A 21,956-nucleotide genomic window follows, 5' to 3' on the forward strand; every position below is an offset into this window, starting at 1 on the left:
CGTCCCTGAGAACAGCGGGACGAGGAGGAGACCGGCCGCCCCCGGCTTCCTGCGGCCGGGCCCGCTGCGGACTCGACGCGGGACCGGACCCCGGCCGGGCTGCCCCTCTCGTTGGCCCGGAGGTCGCGGCGGCCGGGGGAGCCGGAGCGAACCCGCAGCCCCCAGGCCGCCGCCGCGCACCCGCCTGCTGACCGCCGCGTGTGCCGCAGGCGCCGTCCGGCCCGCGCTCGGCTCCCGCACCCGCACCCGCGCCGCGCGCGCCCCCGCCCCTCTCCAGGCGCACGGACCGCCCGCCGGCGCGCCCGGGACCTCGCGCGGGGCACGACCCCGCAGGCAGGCGACCCCGCGGCCACCAAACCGACGCTCGGCGCGCCTGGGAAGCCGCCGTGGGTGGGGGAGCGCGGGCCGAGGGCCCCGGGGCAGGGCGCGGGCGCTGCAGGACGCCGCGTGCGGGTCCCGCGTCCTCACCGCAGATGCCGGCGAAGCCCGAGACGCGCGCAGATGCGGTGTCCCCGCGCGCACCACCAGCCCCTCGTAACGTTCGCGGGAGCTCGTGGTGTCCACCTGCCCCGGGGAACACGTGGGCCGAAGGTAGGTCCACCTGCCGCCGCCCTCCGCGAGACGAGCCTGCAGGAACCCTCGGATCCTGGGCCGCAGCCCGGCCCCTGCGGTTGTCGGGCGAGCAGGGAGCCGGGGGACGGAGGAGCCCAGCCCGGGCCCACACGCCGGGTTCCCCGTCACTCGGCTGTCGGGAGGCGTTGGCACTCGGGCTTCCTCTTTGTCCCCAAGTCTACCAAGAATCTGTACACTTGCAGCAAATGTGAACAAATATATTTAGATATATTTAAAAGAATTAAAAAAAAACATTTCACAAAACATTTGTTGCCATAGGAATTTTTTAAGCAATAAATGCCCACATCAAAATTTAAACATCGTTCAAAGTATGATCATCCGTACTAGTAAGTAATGCAACAAAGTATGTAAACAGTGAGATCCATTTCCCAGTCCCTGCAGGAGTCACTTCCTTCCTGGGGTGGAAGCCCAGACAGTGTCCAGGGACCAATTAAGAAACTGCTATTTTCAGAGCAACAAAAATAAAAGCTTTTATTTGTTCATTTGAATATAAAACAGGCGTTATCACAGATGTACAAAGCTTACCGGTGGTTTGACATACGAGAAGGTTGCCGTCCTTTGCACATAAAAATTGTGTTTGAAACCGTGATTGGTTGAGTACATGGAGTTCTCTAACCAGTCACACACTCTATGAAATAACGCTGCTAACATTCAACTGATAAAAGGGGCAGTTTCCCTTGGGTAAAGTGTCAAGCAGGATTAAATATACATAATAAACAAGCACCATGAGGAAGCCGCCCTGTTGGGTTAGGTCTGTGTTTCAATGTTCATTGTGTACCCTTCTTTGTGCAAGTTGATTACACGGTTTTGTCTGACTTCAAAAGCACAAGGTCACAAGACAAACATTGTTACATTCCCATGGATGATTTATCTACGGCACAATTTCCAATACAGAACAATCCTTCTTTATTGCTGAGTATTTCCTTCCTCTTGCACAAACGACCTTCGATCCCAGCCCCCAACCCTCTGGACCTCAACGCTAACATGAGAGATGACAGGACGTCCCTAACCACGTTCACGACCGCCCCTCCCCGCCCGCGAAGCTCATACTGGGAAGTGATAACCTGATTTGTTGTTTGCTTCCGACACCAGCTCGACCTCACAATTACCCTGTAGCTGTGTTTCCTAGTCAGTGTCTTACCTGACACCTTAAACCTCCTTCCCCTTAAACAAGGTGGGTGTGTGTAAGAAAAGGTCTTTTCCTGTGTGTGGTGGGGTTTTCCCCCCTTAGGAAGCAGAAGACTGTAGGAATGTGTATCTGAAGCGTGTAGAGAAAGAGTCACACACAGTGATGAACTCAAACAATATTTAAAAAAATCAAACAATTTGTGGAGACGGAAGGATGCACCCCACATGCAGACAAATTTCTTAAAAAGCCACTTAAAATTTTTTAAAAACAGTTAGCCTTGGATCTTGGAAGTCAAACAAAACTCTCTTTGAGCAAAGGGCTTACTGCTGGCGCGTACAGCAAAGGCCGATGAAGACATCGCCTACGGTACAATGAAGAGAGACTAAGGTTTGCCCAGCAACAATCTTGGTCATGCATTTCTAGCAACGAGAGCCACTGCAGGGTCCTACTGGGGCAGTTACAAGAGAAACCACACTTGGACAGTGGATACCTCTTCTGGGCTGGACACAGAGGGGCCAACGTGATCGAGGAGCGCACAGATGAGACGCGGACACCGGAAGGCGTGTGAGGCGGCGGCGGCGGCAGCGAGACGGAGATCAGAAACGCGTCATCCACGGGAGGAGGAACGAAGACAGCCGGGGGCCTTCCCGCAGGAAAGCTCTCGCCGGCGCTCTGCGAGGGCTCCCGGCCGCTCAGGAGGGGTCCCTGCAGGTTCTGCTCGCGCCGGGCGGGGGAGCCGCACACAGCTGGCCGAGGGGACGGTCTCCTCTGCGAGTCTTTTCCCTTAAAGCTGCTCTGGACAGTCTGTGCACTCGGGACGACGGCCGTCGGAGGGAAGCGGCGCCACCGGGTGCAAACCGCCACGGAAGAGTGTCCTTTCCATGCCAAGGACCGGGAAGGGTGACTTGAACAAAAATGATGAAGAACACGGAACTCTGGCGGCTCAGGAACAGCGGCACTGTCCACCTGCCTTCCCTGGTGCGCTCCGGGGCGCGGCCCGCACCGCACAGACCGCTCACCGTGGCCCCCACGGCCAAGGGAAAATAGTGCGCGTTTAGCCTCCGACTCCTTCCCCATCTCTGAGATGGCAGTAACTTCGCTTGCTGGTCTCTGGTTCTAGAAGACACAGGTAGACCGGGCTACAGGCAATCCGGGATTGCTCGTGTCGGCAGAGTGGGTGGGAGACAATCTCGCTTTGTCTACAGTACAGTGAGGGACACCATGCAAGTGACAGGTTCTGCATTTTAAACTTTAAAATCTCCTTTGTTCATTAGTGAATTTATATTTCATATATATATATTTGTTGTGATACTATCCACGCAAGATAATACAACACTTTTTTTATATTAGCAAACATTACAAGACTTTAATGTTCTTGAATGTTTTTCTCTTTTATACTTCTAAAGAGATCAAAATAAATTAAACGTTTTGTACATAATTACATGTGAAGTTAACTTATTTTATCTTTTTAGTTTAGTACAAAGATATCTGCAAGATAGTTGCCGAAATACACCTTATTTATAATTTCTTCTCACTCTATGCTAACTTCAAAGGCCGTAAATTAGCCTTTGTCTCTCCAGCACACTTCTGACAGAGAAAGCTGCTAAAATCTAATTGGAAGGTGCTATTTGGAAGGTTTTCTCGTACCTCAACAAACTTTCCTAAAAGGATGAAATCTAGCAATGGCTTAAATTAGTAACAAGGTCCATGTCATTAAGATTTTATGACACATTAAACAGAGAAAACAATTCTTTGTCACACTACATAAATTGTTTAAAAGAACCCATCTGGAGGGCAGAATATTTTTTTAATTGCTATTTTGGCTTAACAAAATACCACATTTACGAAGAAAGCACTTATTATTCAATAATTAAAAAAAAAAAGAAAAGAAAGTTTTTGAAATGGGTTTTTCCAACAAACCGAAGGCAGTAATCCAAAGTCCTTCTGAGCAAGCTTCAGTGGTAAACGCACATTCCACATCTCACCCCCATGCCAATCAGGACTGCTGCGGAAAGTCTCACCACCGCACCAACAAGGCTCCATTCCGGCGAATGTCACCCCCGTGCCGGCAAACTTTAGTGCCACTGAGAGAAACGGTTACTTCCCTAGGAGAGTCCGCGGGGCCAGAGATGACACTACATGTTGTAGGCCACGTAGATCGGGTCCAGCTGGTCGGCCAAAAACCCGTCTCGCAGGTGCATCCGCTGCTTCTCTCCCCGGGAGTTGATGGGGATGACGCCGATGTCCACCACGACCACGACCCCCACCACCAGGTAGTGCTCCTCCAGGACCACGTTGGTCACCAAGGGCACCAGGTCCAAGGCTTCCTGCTCTGACCCATCAAGCTCAACCACGACCACCAACAAATTAGTCCAGGTGAACACCGCGCTGCAAGACAGAGAAAACCGTCGCTAGGCCGGGAGGCGTTTCCGTGACAACTGTGTTTGCTTCCCGAGAAGGCCCACCCGGTTCTTTCCTGACCTGCCCGTGCACTGACGGTCTCTCTGAGCCCGTGGCCCTTAGCTCGCTAAGTGGCCGCGCTCACTCCCGTGGGCAGCGTTTCCTAACGGCCGGCGCTCATGGCGGCTGCCGTGCACGCAGGGGATCTCCGTGCCGGCAGCACCTGACAGCTGTGGCCGTGGGACACGGGGTGCCGGGGCACCCCAGATGCCCCAGCACGTGCGCATGGGGCCCCTCAGGTGCAGTCCTGTCCTTGGGCGTGGTCAGTGGAGAGCGGGCACAGGCTGCAGAGCAGCCAGGGCTTTGGGGCCCGTCCTGACCTCCCTCTGCCACAGCAGGAGGAGGACGTCACGGGAGGGAGAGAAACACGGACCGCCGCCAGCTCTGTGTTCGGCTGACCATGGGCCCCAGTCGCGCTGGGGCAGACAGCGCAGCGGTCAGCTGCAGACGGGGCCGGGGGGGCGCCCAGCAGCGGACAGCCGCAGCACTCGGTCTGGGAGGGGTGTCCGGCAGTGGGAGGGGAACCGTGTGGGCGGAAGTTCCTCCAGAAGGTCAGCGACTCACCCAGAAGCCCTTTGTTTGGGATCTTTCAGTGGAGGGCGGCCCGGACGATTGGGTCTGGCCAGTGTGTGGGAGCCTAAGCCGCCTGCGGTTTCTAGGCTGGTCTGTAAATGGGTGGTTACAGGGCCTTAGTAGGCGATGTTCCTGGAGCCCTCGGTCTACGGGCTGGAGGGGGCAGGGGAGGCCTGTCGGCGGCCGGGCTCCGGGGGCCTGCGCTGGGCCGTGGGCGAGAAGGGTCCAGGCGGCAGCAAGTGTTTGGGAAACGCACTACTGTTCCCTACGACCGTATGGGTAGGTCTGGTCAGAAAAACACGCCCGTTTTGTTTAGTGTGACCCACACACACGTCAGCGTGGCAGGGAAGTACTGGAGAACGGGTCCCCCAGGCGACTGCTTCTGCTGCCGGCCGTGACGCGTGCAGCTCAGCAACGGTCCTGCCAAGGTCCGTTCCCAGCATGTGCTGGTGCCGCGTTCCCGGACTAGGGCCCTTTATGACACTAAAATATTGCTCTGTGTGGCCCAAATGAGCCCATACTGAGTTTGGGACATCACAAATTTTATACCAGAGCAGCCACCTGGGGTATAATTTTATTACAGCGTCTGACGCTTTTGACACAGGATCAAGAATCGGGTTTCTGCATTTGATGGAGGAGGTTGTTTGCCAGGGAGCTACGGGCTGGGCGGGCGTCGTGCCCCGAGGGCCAGAGATGGCCGACCCTGGACACGACAGATGAGAAGGGGGGATCTGGCCTGGGTGAGGTCAGCTGGCCCGCGCCTCCATGAAACAGGCCCACGGAGGGACGCAGCGTCCGCCCTCGCCCTGGAGCGAGTCACTGGGGGTGCGCGGGAGGGGGAGCCCAGGTGGGGCAGGGGAGGCGAGAAGGAGCGGGGACAACGGGTTCAGCTGCGCGGGCTCCGACGGACGGGGCCCCGCGGGACGGGACTGTGGGTGCGCTTGTTGAGGCAAGGTGAGTGCGACGCCCCGCTCGCATCAGCTAGTGGACCACGGGGCAGGAGGCCACGGCAGGGAGCCCCTGTCACAGACCCCGAAGGTGGAAACAGCCCTTTGCCACCAGAGGGAAATGCTTGGGGCAGGTAGGACAAGTGTGGGAGGTGGTCGCTGGTGCGCTGAGCTAGGGTGCGGAGACAGAGCGAGCCCTGCGCTGTCCCTGCGCGCCTGTGTCTCCAGGAGTCCTGGCTCCCGTCCACATTCATGTGCACAGGTGGCTCCTGTAGCCCCGGGGGGAGAGGACAGTGCCTCGTCGGAAGCACAGGGCCACGCGTGGGGTCGCCAGCGCACTGTCTCTTCCATGCATTTGAGCTGCCGTCAACAGATACCCCCCCGTTATCAGCTCCCCAGGGGCAGTGAAGAACTCAGGCTCCTGTCCCCACCAGGAGGGACTGCTCGGGGGACATTCTGGCATGTGGCTCCCTTGGCAGCTGAGCCCGAGAGCACATGGGTCCCGGAAGCTCTGGGGTCGAGCAGACCAGTGAACCTACAGCAGAGGGCATGGAGTCGCTCTGCACCAGTGTCCTGCACCAGGGCCACCGTGCATGGGCCGTGAGGGCCCACGAGGCCCCCAGGCCAGCCCCATGCGGCAGGAGGCAGGAAGCCGTGCTTTGGGACGGCGAGCCCCTCGTCCCCAAGGGCCCTGCCTGCCTGGTCACTGGCCTCTGGTTGTACTCGGGCGGGTCCCCTTCTCCACAGCTCAGCCTTCTCCCGCGGGAACCGGTCACAGCTCCCAGGGGGACAGGCATCCATGGGGTGCGCCCGTTTCAGGGCCCGCTTGTGTGTGCACATCCGTTTGGCTCTCGGAAACAAAACTCAAACAGCGACCACCTGGCCTCCTGGGCCTTGCCCTGCAGGGGTCAGTACCGTGTCCTCCAGGGACGCGTGGGACACGGCCTGCGGGCCAACAGTGCTCCCTTCCGGCCGAGCTCTTAATCCCAGAGCTAGTGGAGCACAAACCCTGCTTGCCCGCACGGGGCCCTGGGACGCCCGCTGTGCCCGCTGCACTCACCACTCCGTGACGCTCTTGTGGGCTCGGATGACCGAGGTCTCGATGTCGATTGGGTGGTACCGCATGCCCCGCAGCTCCATGGCCTCGTCCAGCGCGCCCACCACGTACAGGGCGTCGTGGCGCTCTGCGGGGGCGGGGAACGTGTGTGAGTCTCCGCACCACGCGGCTGCGTCGTGAGGACTGAAGGTTCAACCACCCAAGTCAGACACAGTGGCTGAGGATCGGGGTTGCTGAGCGCAGGCTGCTCGGCCCTTTCTCTCATGGGTCTGGGCCACCGGGACCACCGGGGTCCCCGGGACACCAGCCTGGCCAGCCGTGCACCTTGGCACCACGGAGCCCTGTGCGCATCCAGCCCCAATTCTGCACACCAGGACACTGTCTCCTACTCCTCTGGGCCCCTCCGCCCCTTGGGTGCCGGCAGGCACTGCGCTCTCCCAGAGCCACAGGTCAGCACGCACCACGGCCTGAACCAAAGCCCGTGCCCTCGGACAGCGTCCCATGAGGTCGGAGCTGCTAGAAACCCGGCTCCGAGTGGGACGAGTGCGCAGTCTCTGGTAATGTCCGCGAACAGAGACCCTTTAGCTCACGCAATCCCTCATGCAAACCTTGGACAACGACAATGGGACGTCGGTCCATCTTCCCTTAAAGCTAAGCAGACCCCTTCATCTTTAGGGTAGTAGGTGTATCGGGAAGAGTCTGAAGACGTGATTGGCAGACAGGAGACCGGGAGTCCAGGTCGGATGAGACGGAGACGTTGATTTGCTGTTTTCTACTACTGCGGCAGGTGTCCCACCTTTGGGGGGTCCCTGAAGTGGGGAAACCGCAGCAGTGCTGTCCCAGAGCCCCCGAGTCTGGCAGGATGGGGCCAGTCCCACCTCCTGGGGGTCCGGATCGCCACGGCCCGGACTCGCTTGGGACGTCACAGGAATCCCAGAGACCGTGCTCAAATAAAACAGTCTATGATTTTCCCCAATTGCTGACGTGATGCCAAAATATTTTTGTGTTTTCCCCTAAATACACGCCAGTTCGGCCAGGTTCAAGCCCTGAGGACTGCAGCGGCGCTGGCAGCTCAGGCTTCTCCGGCGCGAGGCCTTTGCATTTCACCTTCCAGAACTCTCCTGCCCAGCACCAGCCCCACTTGGGGGAGGGGGCAGCAGCCTCCACCCGCCCAAGGCCTGAGTGCCCCCCTACCTCCCTTTCCTGACAAGCCAGGCCCGGGACAGCCCCCGCGGCCACTGTCCAGCCTGGGTCCCGGGCGGCCCTCAGTGGGACGGGGCGGCTGCCTGGTGGGCGAGGGGTCTGTCTGCTGCATGGGGCAGCGTCCTGGCTCCTGTCCCTGGTTTAAACCTGTCCTTGGCTCCGGGACAGCGCAGAGTCTGGGACATGTGGCTTCAGCGTGTGGACTCACGCTGGCCCTCCGCTCCTTCCCGCTCGGCTGCATTCCCGCTGCTGGGCAGCACACAGCGTGCTCTGGGGCTGCGGCCCGGCCTCTCCACTCACCGCCCGGGCTCTGGGCAGCACACAGCGTGCTCTGGGGCCGCGGCCCGGCCTCTCCGCTCACCGCCCAGGCTCTGGGCAGCACACAGCATGCTCTTGGGGCTGCGGCCCGACCTCTCCGCTCACCGCCCGGGCTCGTACCTCCGTTTGCATCCGTGAGCTCCGTCCTCCGCAGGAACCCCAAGTAGCCCGTCCTCGCCCAGACCGTCTGCGTGTCTCCAAAACTTAACCTTGAGTTGAAGTGGTCTGACTGGAGGGACTCGTCTCCGTAAATGGTGAAGTAGCCACTGGCGTTGTGGGCGCTGTGAACCCAGATCTGTGAAGGAAGCGACAGAGCTGGGGCTCGCCTGGGGGCTCGCCCGGGGGGTCTGCAGGAGCCTGACGCGGACGCCACCGCTTCTCCTGGACAAGAGCCACTAATCAAACAGTGACGCTGTCCGCCTCGTGAGGAGCCCGTGAAAACGCCTGGAGGGTTTTTAAAGTGAGCTCATCAAATGTGTCTGCCACCGGGACCCCGCTGCCTCCCGGGCGCCTGCATCAGCAGGGACAGAAGCGACACGGCCCACGGGCAGATCGAACCCCGCCCGGCTGTCCTGCGCACAGTCTTCTCAGTAAGACACAGCCCCGGGCGGAAAGCAACAGTGAGGGGCTCGCTCAGGCGCCCAGGGCAGCGCGCCGTCCTCCTGTCTCATCGGGGAAAGCGTCCCCGAATGAGGCTCCTGTGCAGTTCCGTCACCTCCGCTCTGATCTCGCCTGTGACCGAGAACGTGCAGTGAGGGCCCAAGCCCAGCCTCAGAGAAATGGAGCTGGGCAGTGCCCGACACTCACACCACCCTTTATACACAGGCGCCGGCCTCCGGGAGAGGCGTCCCCTGAAGGGTCCCGAGCCACGAGGTCACCGGAGTGTCCCGTGCACAGTGGAGCGACCGGACCCTTGTCTGCGTGACGGGGCAGTGACCAGTCCCCCAGCACATCATGGCCTCCCGTCGCCGCACTCCCCGAGCCGCACTGTCCACTCCCCGTCCTCACGCACCTCACAGCCGCACGCGTTCCTCTCCCTCCCCTCCCCCCTCCCCGCTGCGCACCTCCTGCCCCGTGCCAACCGCCAGCTGGCTCCCTGTCTGCTGAGCGCGGGGGTTTCTCATGGGGTGTCAGCGCCTATGGGGCAGGTGACCCCGCAGCCGGGAGAGGGGCTGCCCGGGGCACACGGCGGGCTCGGCCTCGGAGAGAGCGGGAGGTGTGTTTGCACCGGCCGCGACGTCCCCTCCGTCCTCCATGGCTGGCCACGCTCGGCGGGCGCTGGGCGGGCGACGGGTCGGCGGGGAAAGGTCTCGTGGTGAACGTGAGCGAGCGGAAGGGCTTCCGACCACGGAAAACACCCGTCGTTCCGAACCCGCTTGCTATGGACACGGAAACGCTAGGACTCGTGGCCGTGGCCGTGGGCTCCGTGCGCACTGCTCCATCCTCTCCAACGAATTCTCGGCAGCACCGGCTGGGCCACGGGAAACGCGAGCCTCGACGTGAGCAACCTCAGCCCACGCTGTCTCTCCTCCCCAGCTCTTCCAAGAGAAGATCCACTCTCGAACCTCAACTTGCACAACCCCTCGAAGCAGTAAAGCTCATTTCCCGTCACTTCCCGGCCAGTCCGATCACACGCACGGTGGCTTAGCGGTGGGAGGGGTTTGCTGGTGTCGGCAGGGCGGAAAGCGGAGAGCAGGAGGGCAGATCCGCTCATCCGCACACCCCACACCTCACCGGAGGGCCCATGTCCTGCTTCCCCGGGGGACACCCCGTGGCTCACTTCTCCCGGGGGCACCTCGTAACTCACCTCACCCAGGTGGGAGTCACCCAACGGTCCTTTTGTTTCTGGATTCGCAATTATGATCCGAACCCCTGGAAGGATCTATGTGGGAAAGGACATTCTGGTCAGTGGACACAGAGGGACGGGCTGTGCGCCAGCTGACCCTGACCTTGCCTTCAGGGTCAGAAAGTACTATGGCTTTCAATCAAAATCCCGTACCGCAGCATGACGTAATCACCACGCGGCCATTGCGTCTTACCGCATTTGTTACTACAGTGACGGAGCCTGTGTTAATGTGACCTTAAAATCAAGCATCTGAATGAAAACGGGACAAACGGTGTGACTCAGCTCGCAGGACCTCGGCAGGCCTCTCGGTTGACTCCACTTACACTCAACACTGCGTGACGTCAGGGGACGCCAGCGTGGAGGCAGGCCTGCGGCCGGCCCGGAGGCAAGCACGTCACGGGTCAGGTTCTCAGAGACCCATGTGCCCTGAAAGTGCAGGAGGGTGCGGCGCAGCGCCACGGAGGGACGGTGGCAGAGCTGGCGCGTCCCGCGTGTTCTGACCTGAAGGCCCGTCCTGCTCTTGCTCTCGGTCACGCTTCAACACCCTCCGGCACTCAGGGTCTTGTGTCCGAATGTTCGTGTCAAGCATTTCCTTCTCAGCGGAAGTTTGGAAACATTTCAAATTTCACTAAAACCACATGCATACGGCAGCACAAGCTGGTTCTGCCAATTTAGAGACTGCCCGTGTGCAGCTAACGGGAGACACTGAGATCCGGCAAAACGTCGGTGGTGAGCGTCCTGTCCTGTCCCGTTCCTGTCCCTTCAGTCTGACGTGGGACATGACAGCTCTGGCCCCTTCGTCCCGCTAACAGCTGGCTTAGGGCGGGTAAGCCCGACATCCTCCCCTTGGAACCAGCTTCGTCCTGAGAACTCTCAGTGGAGCTCATGTAGACGAAGATTATAAAAGGTCCAGAAGCAACATAAGGCACTCCTGGAATTACGCCAGATGGAGGACAGTCCCGACACCGGGGCCAAAACCAGGAAAAGGTCTTCACTTACCATAAATACAGGTCTTGCCCTCTAACCCACATAAAAAACACACTACACTGTCCCCTGACCGCCCCTTTTCATTCACTTCCACGGCAATCGGTCCTGGCTTTTTTCCCCCAGGCCCAGAACATTCAGAACTAATGCTGCGTTTCCAACTGTCCTTCAGCCAGTGTGACTGTGTGACCCGATTCTGGCCAGGGGTACCAAAGTGGGTGTGAGGCGGCTTAGGAGCCTTGCTGAGCTCTGGACCTGCAGTTTCCTTTTCCTGCTGCTTCTGCTGCTGCTGGAATGTGCAAGTGATGGCTGGAGCTGCAGCAGGCACTTCCAACCCTGAGGCACCCTTGGGAACGGAATCCGTGCAAACTCGAGTAAGACAGAAGGGGGCAGGGACTCTGGAGTTTTCATGATTTCTTTTATGTGAGAGAAAAAAAAAAATCACCTAACTTGTTTAAAACACTGTTGTTGGAGTTTCTGGACTCATGGACAAACCCAGTTCTGAAATATTACATTTAAGAAAGCTTTTTGGAGAAAATATTCTATAAGATGGATTTCTTGAAATGTCAAAGTGCACACATGCTGAGCCTGAGACTTCTGCAGAAATACATCTTTCTTCCGTCAGCACTTACTTTTCCCGATTCCATGAGGGGCAGGCTGTGAGGAGAGCCTCTTTCCACCAAGCGGACTCTGCAAACAGAGAGAGAAGGTGTGATGACGTACGTGCCGGGAGCCGACGACGCCCGTCCTCCAGTCGGCACCTGCTCGGGGCCGGGCGGGGGAACGTTTGGTCGGCTGGCGAGCACCGTCCAATGCAAAGACAGCTCAGAAACCAAAGAAGAAGTGGTCCAGCAGCAGACGGCTGCTGGGCTCTGGTGGGGAGACGGAGACACGGCACAGGCCACAGAGAGGCCGCGCCCCAGCCACCAAGTCTGCACAACAGCTGGGAAAATGACTCTGCACCCAGAGGACGCGGGACTGAGCGCAGCACTTGCAGAAAAGGACGGGGCAACGTCACGCCGCAGCGCTGAACCCAGGGCCGGCTGTGGGGACCGCGCTGCCCAGGGCTGACGCGACAGGAGGCCCCAGTCGGTGACTGCAGGAGTCTGACGCCAGAGTATCTGGGCCCCAGGGGGAACAGGACCGGCCAACTCAGAGAGCAAGGACATCTTTCAGAAAAGAAACTCTTTTCCATTAAAACAATACTTAATGGCGATTTAGTCTAAAGAACTGTGGGCGGGGGCGCCTGGGTGGCTCAGTGGGTTAAGCCTCTGCCTTCGGCTCAGGTCATGATCTCAGGTCCTGGGATCGAGCCCCGCATCGGGCTCTCTGCTCGGTGAGGAGCCTGCTTCCTCCTCTCTCTCTGCCTGCTGCTCCCCCTGCTCATGCTCTCTCTCTAACAAGTAAGAAAATCTTAAAAACAACAACAAAGAACCACAGACAACGCTGGTGTGACCCCAGCCCGAGCTGGCTAAACCCTTCCCACCGTTTTCTTAAGTGCCTGGTCCCTCTCGGCCCCGTCCGGTGGGCTGCGACGCGGTTCACTCATCTGAAGGGCAGTTGTTCTTGCAGGAGAGGGAGGCACAGCAGAACGTGGCCAGACACTGCGGAGCGGAGTTGGGGGGCACAGAGCGGGGGGATGTCGTGTGTCTCCACGCCACGGAGAAGGGGGGCTCGGCACGCCTGCCCCTGCCCCCGCACCATCAGGGAGACCCTCCTCCTAACTTGCAAGTACCCCAGAGACAGAGGGGGGCGGGGGAGAGGCACCGGGGCACCGCAGGAGGAAACCTGGTGGCAGTGGGCAGGCCGGGTGTGGTGCCTTCTGCTGCCGCAGGTGGAAGGAGCCGGCGTGGGGTGAGGGGGCGGAGTCGTGAGGCTGGGGCAGGAAGGAGGGTGGACACCTTCTCTTCGGCCACCCCGGGGAGGGGAAGTGAGGGCCAGACCGGTGCCGGCAGTGACCCGGCGAGGCGGAAGACTCAGTATTCCAATTTGGGATCTGACGGGAACTGCTCAGATCTCTGGTGTTTGTCTTAGGGGAGACCTTGACGCTGACAGTGGGAGATGAGGAGTCATCCGAGAAAACCAGCTTGGACCTCAGGCACGGTTCTGGAATACGCCGTCAGGCCCAGTGACATTACCGTCCAAAGCTAGCGCTCGGCGCCGTCATCCAGAACTGCGGGACACAGACCCTCCTCCGGCCCAGGTAGGCCGCGCCAGGACTCAGGGCTGCCTTTGCAACAGCACTGACGGCCCGGGGGCCGGCCTCGCTGCAGCGCACAGCAGACAGACGCGCCGCTCTCATGGGGTCGGGAGTCCGGGCCTCGGTGCCAAGCGAGCGCCAAGTGACGTGGGCGCGCCTGTGTCCGGCAGCTCGCTGCCCAACAGCGGTAGTTTGCTGCACATGGAGAAAGAAAGCTACGGGGCCAACAGACGCACTCCAGTCTCTGCGGGAGCAGGGCTGCTGTCCAGGGTCCACAGCTGGCCATACCCAGGGCAGGTGCCCCCAAGGCCAGGAGTCAGGCTGGGGAACACGGCTCTGACCCAAAGAGGAGGGCCGTCTCAGACACACGTCTGCTCTGCCCCTGTGCATGCACAGCCGTCGCTGCTTCAGGCCGTCGGAAAGCCCTGCCGGGCACATTGGACGGCCGCAGCAGCTCTGCCCACTGCATCAGGACCGTGAGGACGTGGGAGAGGACATCCTGGTGTCAAGGGTGGAACTAGAACACGAAGGGCAAAGTCCCCGGACTGGCCTCGGGGGCTCAGGACCTGCTCCCCGTCCCTGCAGGCTTCTACCCGGGCCTGGGCCTGGCCAGTCGGAGGGGACAGCACCAGGGCAGGCTCTCCTCCCGCGAGCGGAGCTCCTGGCCGCACACACACGTCAGCCTCCTCTGCCCTCGTCCTGCTCGAAGGGACTGCTTGGCCCCGTCCTTCCCTGTCTGATGCAAAAGGAGGGACCTCGTCCCACACGTGGAGTCAGAGGCTCTTTCGCAAGTTTCTCCTCCGGCCAGTATGGAAACGGCGTTCTGTGTCCGGGCCCCGTGGGAGCAGGGACAGGGTGCCGGCATCGCTCACGAGCCAGCCATTAATGCCACGTAAGACGGCCCTCCGTCCACATGGGAGGGGGGACATCCAGAGACTGGACGACGGGGGACCAAACCCAACCCAGCCCCGCTGGGACCAGCAGGCAGCGCCGCCTCCTGAACATGCTGGGACCTGCGTGTGCAACACGCGCAGGAAGGGACGGTTTTCTGCGCACGCAGAGATGAAGGCAGACCCGCGGCGAGCTAGGAGGGCGGCCTGTGTGGGTGCAGCCCGGCTCAGTCTCCGGCCCCCTCGGCGCGGGAGGGCGCCGCTCACGGGGCCGGCTGGCGTCGGGTCGGAGGAGCCCCGCGTGCCCGTGGGCCCCCGCCTGCTGCCCGTGGCTGTGGGGCCGCCGTGGGCACTGCCTCTCCCAGGGGTCTGGAAGGTGACAGCCGCACAGCAGACACGCGAGGGGCTGTGTGGACAGGCTGTCTACCAGCACGTGGCCTGGCTCCCTCCACAGCGACGCAGGCGGAGAAAGTGGTCCTATCTCCCGAGAGAGCCCAGACCGAGCCCACAGTGGAGACCCTCTCGGGGGGACTCTGACGGACGCGGCAGAATCTCCGGGCGTGACGCAGCCACCGACCGACCCGCCGCCCAGGACGCGGATGTCCTGCCGGCGCTCTTGCTGCCCTCATGGCCGTCCCGGTGCACCGAGCCGGCTCCCGAGGGGCGCGAGCCCCTTTCCCAACCAACGCGGGTTCTCAGCAGCTCACGAGCTCGCTCGGGGCGCTGGTCGCTCACGTCCCCTCTAACCTGGCCGGGCCGCGGGAGGGGAGGAGCCCTGCTCTTTGCTGACCTTCCCAAGCTCAAGAACAAAGCCGGGGCTCCCCAAAACACGGTTTCCTGTCTAGTCTTTCTTAACGATGCAACGCTCAGGCTTCCACCAGAAGAGATTATAAGGAAGACGGTGGACGTGGGGCCGACTTATGATCCCGATGAAACCCCACCTTGTGCTCTGAACTTGGACCGTTTTGGCCCTGACCTGAGCTCTGCCCTGCCAGGCTGCAGCTGTCCGCGTGACACAGGGTCGCTGCAGCAAGACGTCGCTTGCAATGGGTCCTCCTCAGGACCTCCTCCGGCCTCGGGGGGTGCACTGGGGGGGCCGCCACAGCCTCACGAGTTCCCCCACACTCGCCCCTTCCTCATCTGCCATGGATCTGTGGACCACGACTCCTGCCCCGGGCCAGGCCCACCAACGCTGCCCCACGCAGCTGGCCACCTGCGGACCAAGCGCGACATCACACCACCTGCCCCAGGGCTGCCAGGAGCGTCCGGACAGGGTCCCTGTTCCTGCCCGTCACGCTGCTGCCCAGCTCGGGTTGCCTGGTGGCCGCCGTGACCTGGAAAGTGAGCACCGTCTGCACCTTCAATCGCCACAACCTGTTCGGCTACGGCCGACGCAGAGGAGGGACAGGACCCAATGTCGTCGCCGGGGACGACGAGTGGCTCTGTGCCTGCCCCCTGTGCCGTGGACGTGCTACCAGAAACCCCAGGGCTTTCACAGAACATCCTTCCAGTGTCTGAAGCAGCTACGAGACTGAATGGAACATGACACCCTCGGCACGAGAAGTTTTTTAAAGTTCCAGAAGACGGCGGGTGGGAGGGGTCCCTAACGATGGGGGGCGGGTGCTCCGGGACGTGGGGCCCCGCTGCTGGGGCCGTGGCCGAGTCTGGTCCTCAGCCTCCCGGAGGCCTAGGCGGAGGGAGGAACAGGAGACCCGTTTTACTGTGCGGGTTTGGCTGGTTAATAGCCTGCGGCAGCCTGTGCGGCTGGTGAAGTGCATCCGAGGACGGGGATGCCGCGGTCATACCCGCGGCAGGGGCGACGCCGCGGCACACACTAAAGGCCGTGGTGCTCTAAGGGAAGCTCAGCCCCCGGGTCAGCCCCTGATGACAGCAAAGGGTTCCAGCCCCCCCGCAGCCTGGGGGTCCCGGAAGCCCCAACCCGGCAGAAGTCACCCCAAAACGAGGGACAGCGGGCAGAACAGAGGAGCACGCTTACAGCCTAGAGCCACCGTCCAAGTACCTACGTGTGACCGCGGCCTCTCCTCCCGCAAAATCACGAGCCTGACGTGCTCCTGCCCCGGCAGCCCTCCTGACGTCCGGATTGTGCTCGTCTCCCCTCAGGCTGAAGGAGCCCTGCGGCCCCTTCTCCCTGCTGGTGTCTGTCTGTGCACCCTCGACGGGGCGTGGGTCCGGCCCCGTGTCCATTCCTAAGGTTTTGATGCAAACTCATTCAAATTAAATTTAGGGAAAATGTCTGTTTTTCAGACATCTAGGCTTTTCCTTTTAACTAGTAGCATTTATTTTTGGGATAGTTTTATTTTATTTTTTAAGATTTTGTTTATTTGAGACCATGAACGAGAGACGTGCACGTGAGTAGTGGGGAGGGGCAGAGGCAGAGGGAGAGGCAGGCTCCCCGCCGAGGAGGGAGCCCAAAAGGGGTCTCGATCCCACAACCCCGGGATCATGACCTGAGCCGAAGGCAGAGGCTTCACCGACGGAGCCCCCAGGTGCCCCAGGCCAGTTTCAGATTCACAAAAAACCCGAATGCCCAGGGTGGCCCCGCCAGGCTCCCAGTGATAACTGCGGTCCTGGACACAGAGGTGCGCGCGGCAGGGAACGGACATCCGCTCCCACTAAGGAACCAGCCGCATCGACACTTTTCTGTCACCTCAAGTGCATGAGTCATCGTATTTGCCAATGACCTTCTCCTGCACCCCACGGGGTATCCAGCTCCCACGTCTCTGTAGCCCGCCCGGGCCGGTGCAGCCACTCACAACTTCCATTTTAATGCCTGTAATAGCCGTGCGGAGCCAGGCGGGCTGGTCTGTGGGACCATCTGGTGTCTCTCCCGGGGGGACGGAGGTTGTGCGTTTGGCGAGGAAGACCACGGAGGTGAAGCCCTTCTTACCACGTCCGGCCGAGGGCACGTACTCAACACAACATACCCCTCTGTGCTGGCCCGACCTCCCTCCCAAAAGAATGTCCATCAGGTGTCTCCCTTACTGTGACCCCTGCCCCTGTCCACACCCCAGCTGGGGCTGGCGGCGTCCTCCGAGGACGTCGAAGAGCTGGTCCCTCTACGGAGACGTCCAGCGGAGCCCGTGCTGGGCGCACAGGGCGGTGTGGAGTGCCCCGCAGGCTGTTCTGGTGTTTGCTTCTACCTACCCTGTTCCCTTCTACGTGGGCCCGCATCTGCCCCAGACAGCGGGCGTTGGGTCTGCTACCTCCCAGCAGACGGTCCCACTAGGGCACACCTCCCTTCCCTTCCTGAGAACAGAAAGGCCTGCAGAACAGTGTCTGGACTTGATACGTTATGAGCGTCATTTCCTGGAAATGTCTCTGAAAGTAATTTCAAAATCATAGAAAACTTGCAAAAATGAAAGCAGTGCGAAGAACCTTCTATGGTCCCTTCGTCAGGATCACCTGTTGCTGCCATTTTATCCCGTTCGCTGAATCACGTTTGCTCTCTGCGCTGCTCCCCAACACACACACACACACACACACACACACACACACACACACACACGAGGTGTGTGTGTCTTTCTGAAGGCGAGGGGGGGACGCCGCTTCCAATGGACCCTCTGCTGCTCAGTTGTCCATCACGTCCTCCGAGGGGGGCGACTCTCACCCAGAGTCACAGCACGACCGTCCACAACAAGAGCACCGATCTGAGCCCTGACCGCAGCCCCGTCCATCAGCCCAGCGCCGGCCGCGCGGCATCTCCCCACGCCGAGGACCCGCCGAGCACCAGGGCTTGCGGCTGGCTGTCCCGTGTCTTTAGCTTCCATTACTGGGGAACATTCCCAGAGCTTTTCTGTCTTTATGAAATCGGCGTTTAAACAAAAAATGCAGCCCTTGCCTTTTAAAAATATCCCTCAGGGGCCCCTGGGCAGCCCAGTCAGGTAAGCGCCCAGTTCTTGACCTCAGTCTGGGTCTTGATCTCAGGCTGTGAGTTCAAGCCCCACACCGGGTTCCATGCCCAGCTGGAGTCTACGTAAAGAAATCAATAAAAAGTAAAAATAAAAATATCATTGGTAATCATTTAACTCAAAATTGGGTCAAGACTGATCACAAAAGTTAGAAGTATAAGAACATTCTGAGAAAACAGGGCAGAAGCTTAACGTCAGATTTGGCAAAAACAACAACAACAAAACAACAACCAAAAAAACCACAAAAAAAATCCCCAAACCCTGCACTAGGACAGCAACGCACAGGCAGCAAAAGGGGCAAACACGGGATCCCACCGCAACAAAGACCCGTGCCCTCGGCGACCTCAACAGAGCGAAAGGGCATCCGTGGGAGGGGAGAACACGGCAAGTTTCCTTGGCGAGACCCAAGAAGGGACTGCGACCCAGCACACAGAAGGACTCCCACCACTCAAAAATACAACAATCTGATGAGAAACGGGCAAAGGACTTGAACCGACACTTCCTTCTTCGAGAGAGTTCTGTGCACGGCCAGCAAGCCCAGAGGACGCCCAGCAGCACTGACCACCGGGAGTTCACGTCAAAACCACCATCAAGTCCCACGGATGCCCTCACAGCCGTCAGAGCGGCTGAAATCAGCCGCACGAGAAACCCCGGGTGCGGGCGAGGATGCGGAGAAACGGGACGCGAGCCGGGGCAGCCGCTCCGGAGAACGGCCTGGAGGGTCCTCAAGAAGTTGAACATGGAGCTGCCCTCCGGCGCAGCCCCGTACCGGCCTGTTCACAGCAGCCGCTTACACGGTCAGGGACAGGTGGTGCAGGAGGAGGTCACACGTCGCTTCAACACGCAGACCGTGAGTAAATCCCGTGACGCAGAAGCCATGCCGTCCTTCTGTGGTGCCTGCCACGCTACGAGCCCGGGGTCCCCTGTGCCCGCCCCAGGCTGCGGTCAGGCCCACGTCTGAGCACGCGGCCTCTCTTCCTCCACAAACAGACTCCCCCCGAAATAAGTTTATTTAAGCAAAGAGATGCTTCCCTTCAAGGGAAAAGTCTCTAGGATTCCTTTCTTCTAAAATCACTCTCCCTTTCCAATGCGGGATGGGCCTCCACGGGACAGCCACACGGGCCAGGATCAGCTGCCGGCCTTTGGCTTCGCTCAGGTCCTACAATCCCACGGGCTTCCCAGGGTGTTATGGTGGTACGGAGTGTGTTAACAGCGGGAGCAGAGAAACTCACCAGGACACAGACAGAGGAGCTGAGCACACCGACAGGAAGAAAGCGGGTTTTCACAGACTTGTATCTTCCATCACCTTCTCCCTGTGTCCACCCGAACGCACTCCGGGCCATTCACTCACAAACCACGAGGTGCGTGTGCGCGACAGCAGATGAGGAGGGAGACAAGAAGAACGGGGGCCTTTCCAGTGGCTCGGCTGGTCCGAGGGGCTCTGCTCCGCCTGGCCGACGCCCCAGCCCAAGGCAGGGCGTCTGCTGTCCTCTCCTTCTCCAGGCCTGCGCGCCGCCCCACACAAGAGGGCTCCTCAAGGCCTTACCCTGCACCGCGGAACCCCGCAAAGGTGGCAGGATCGCACTTGACGCACAGTGTGCCCAGGAAGGGCTCTCATCGCTCTGGCCACGTGTGCACGTCTCACAACGAGAAATCAGGGACCGTGTCCACCTTCCTCTGGAAAGATCAGTGCACAGGGCGGCAATCTGCAGTGGGGACCCCCTCCCGGGAACCTGCAGGGCATGAACGAGATCTCTCTGTCAGAAGAGACACGGCACTTGTGACACGGTGGCTGCGAGAACGCGGCAGACGGCTGATCTCGGGGTAGCGGCCGGACGAGCAAACAGAAGTACAGGGCGCTCGGTTAAATGTGAATTTCAGATCAACGGGGATACTTTTCAAAGCACACGTTCACCCAGCGTTTCTGGACAGATTTGTGCTAGAGGAGTGATGCCGCTTGTGTCTGAAACTCAGAGTGAGCCGGCCGTCCCGTCGTTCATCTGTCGCTCAAGTCAGAGGACCCCGTAGAGGCCTTTGGGGTAAGAGTTAATGAATAAACCAGTGGGGCAAAACCTATCCCGTCAATACATTATTTTTTATTTAAATTTGATCTTTGCTGAAAAAGATTGCAGAACAACTTCTCAGAAGAAGCGAAAACATTCTAGGGAAGGAACCCTTAATCAAAAGCCCGCAGATGTCTGAAGTGTGGAAAGAACTCACAAACCGCACCCGAGCATTCAGAACCTGGTGGGGAAGCGTGTCGGCCGGAACGAGGGGCGGGACCTGGCAGTCTGCTCTGGACACCCTCGTGCAGGGGACGGGGGCCAGGCCGGTGGGTTCAGAGACGTGGCTTGAGGTCCCACGGCCAGCTGGTGGCGAGCTGTGACCCGTGCCTGGACCAGCCCCCTGGAGCTCTCCCTCCTCTGGTGGGACAGCAGGTGTCAGAATGAGGTGCAAAGATCAGAAACGGGTGATGGTTTAAAAGGTGTGTGGTCTCTAAGGGATGCTGTGCTGGATGGGGGGAGTCCAGAAAGCACCGAGGGGAAGAGCTCGTCCTCAGTGTGGGGCTGGGAGCCTGAACCTGCCTCCCGCACCCGGCCGGGACCTCGCAGACACGGCTCCAGGGCTCCCCACCTGCACAGCCAGCGCGGAACCTCTGACAGGCTGGCTACGCTGGGCTACATTCTAAGGGGGAGAAACACAGAAAGGGGACTCCTGTCTGTATGTGAAGCTACCAACCCGGGGAAGAGTCTTACAGGGAAGAAGGGGCTGGAAATTCAGCCCCAAATTAACGCGTCGCAAAACAGGACTCGCCCTTTTTATTCCATTTTCTCCATCGATAAAGTCATCTGATTTTCGAGGACACTCCTGAAGAACTATTTAAGGAATGCACAAAACCCACAGTGCTCGGGGCGCCTGGGTGGCTCAGTGGGTTAAGCCTCTGCCTTCGGCTCAGGTCATGATCCCAGGGTCCTGGGATCGAGTCCCGCATCGGGCTCTCTGCTCAGCGGGGAGCCTGCTTCCTCCTCTCTCTCTGCTGCCTGCCTCTCTGCCTACTTGTGATCTCTGCCTGTCAAATAAATAAATAAAATCTTTAAAAAAATAAAAACCCCACAGCGCTCCAGCCCAGATCTAGTCCTCTGTGATGAGGCCGTCGCCGTTCAGCTGGCCAAGCGCCGAGCCGCCAGGCCAGGGGAAGGAAAAGCAGGTCTGTAAGTCTGTGCACCAGGAAGCAGGTCTGTAAGTACATGCACCAGGGACGCATCTACAGAAGCGATACATCGTTCAGACGTGTTACACGACTGAATCATCACCATGCTTCCAGGAGTAGGTCCTCCTGTCTCTCCGGTCAGACAGGGGGTGCTCGGGCTCAGTGGAGCAGAACCCAGGAGTGCGCAGCCAGTGTCTCATCAAACGCCAGGGAGACGACGATGCTCACGGCAGCCAGAACTCCTGGGGTCAGCTCCGTCCACATGGGTCCTGGGCAACGGAGGCGACTGTCCCCCCGCCGCATGCCTCCCGGTGGCTGTCGAGGAGCGTGTGACCGGAAACCAGCGATCGATCCAGTAATCAGTGCGGCTCCCCACCCTCCCATCCGCTTCTGCTAAGACCCTCATGCTGGTCACGCACACACCGAAAGCCGGCCGAGAACGGGTCCTCTTCTGCGGTTCTGTGTTCACCTGGGCCTCCTCCTGCCCTGCACAAAATTGTGAGTCTCACAACGCACTTGGACACTCACTTCCCTCGGGGTCTCCATCTCGGTTAACCGCTGACCGGGACTTAATGG

The 21,956-nt window shown here is 59.8% G+C and overlaps 1 protein-coding gene across 2 annotated transcripts in view; it reads right to left on the bottom strand.

Moving 5' to 3' along the window:
* Nucleotides 1-821: 821 nt before the first annotated feature.
* DIP2C (disco interacting protein 2 homolog C) overlaps nucleotides 822-21,956 on the bottom strand; it is a 345,413-nt gene continuing 324,278 nt past the window's right edge. For both annotated transcript variants that reach the window (XM_059403972.1, XM_059403973.1), the window contains 5 exons: nucleotides 11,783-11,840; nucleotides 10,128-10,202; nucleotides 8,441-8,615; nucleotides 6,803-6,926; nucleotides 822-4,150 (listed from right to left, as the gene is read on the bottom strand). In XM_059403972.1, the coding sequence (XP_059259955.1) occupies nucleotides 3,898-4,150; nucleotides 6,803-6,926; nucleotides 8,441-8,615; nucleotides 10,128-10,202; nucleotides 11,783-11,840 (685 nt within the window). In that variant the 3' untranslated portion in view covers nucleotides 822-3,897. The remainder of the gene's footprint in view (nucleotides 4,151-6,802; nucleotides 6,927-8,440; nucleotides 8,616-10,127; nucleotides 10,203-11,782; nucleotides 11,841-21,956) is intronic.

This window comes from Mustela nigripes, chromosome 6, assembly GCF_022355385.1.
Source record: "Mustela nigripes isolate SB6536 chromosome 6, MUSNIG.SB6536, whole genome shotgun sequence".
Classification (NCBI taxonomy): Eukaryota; Metazoa; Chordata; class Mammalia; order Carnivora; family Mustelidae; genus Mustela; species Mustela nigripes.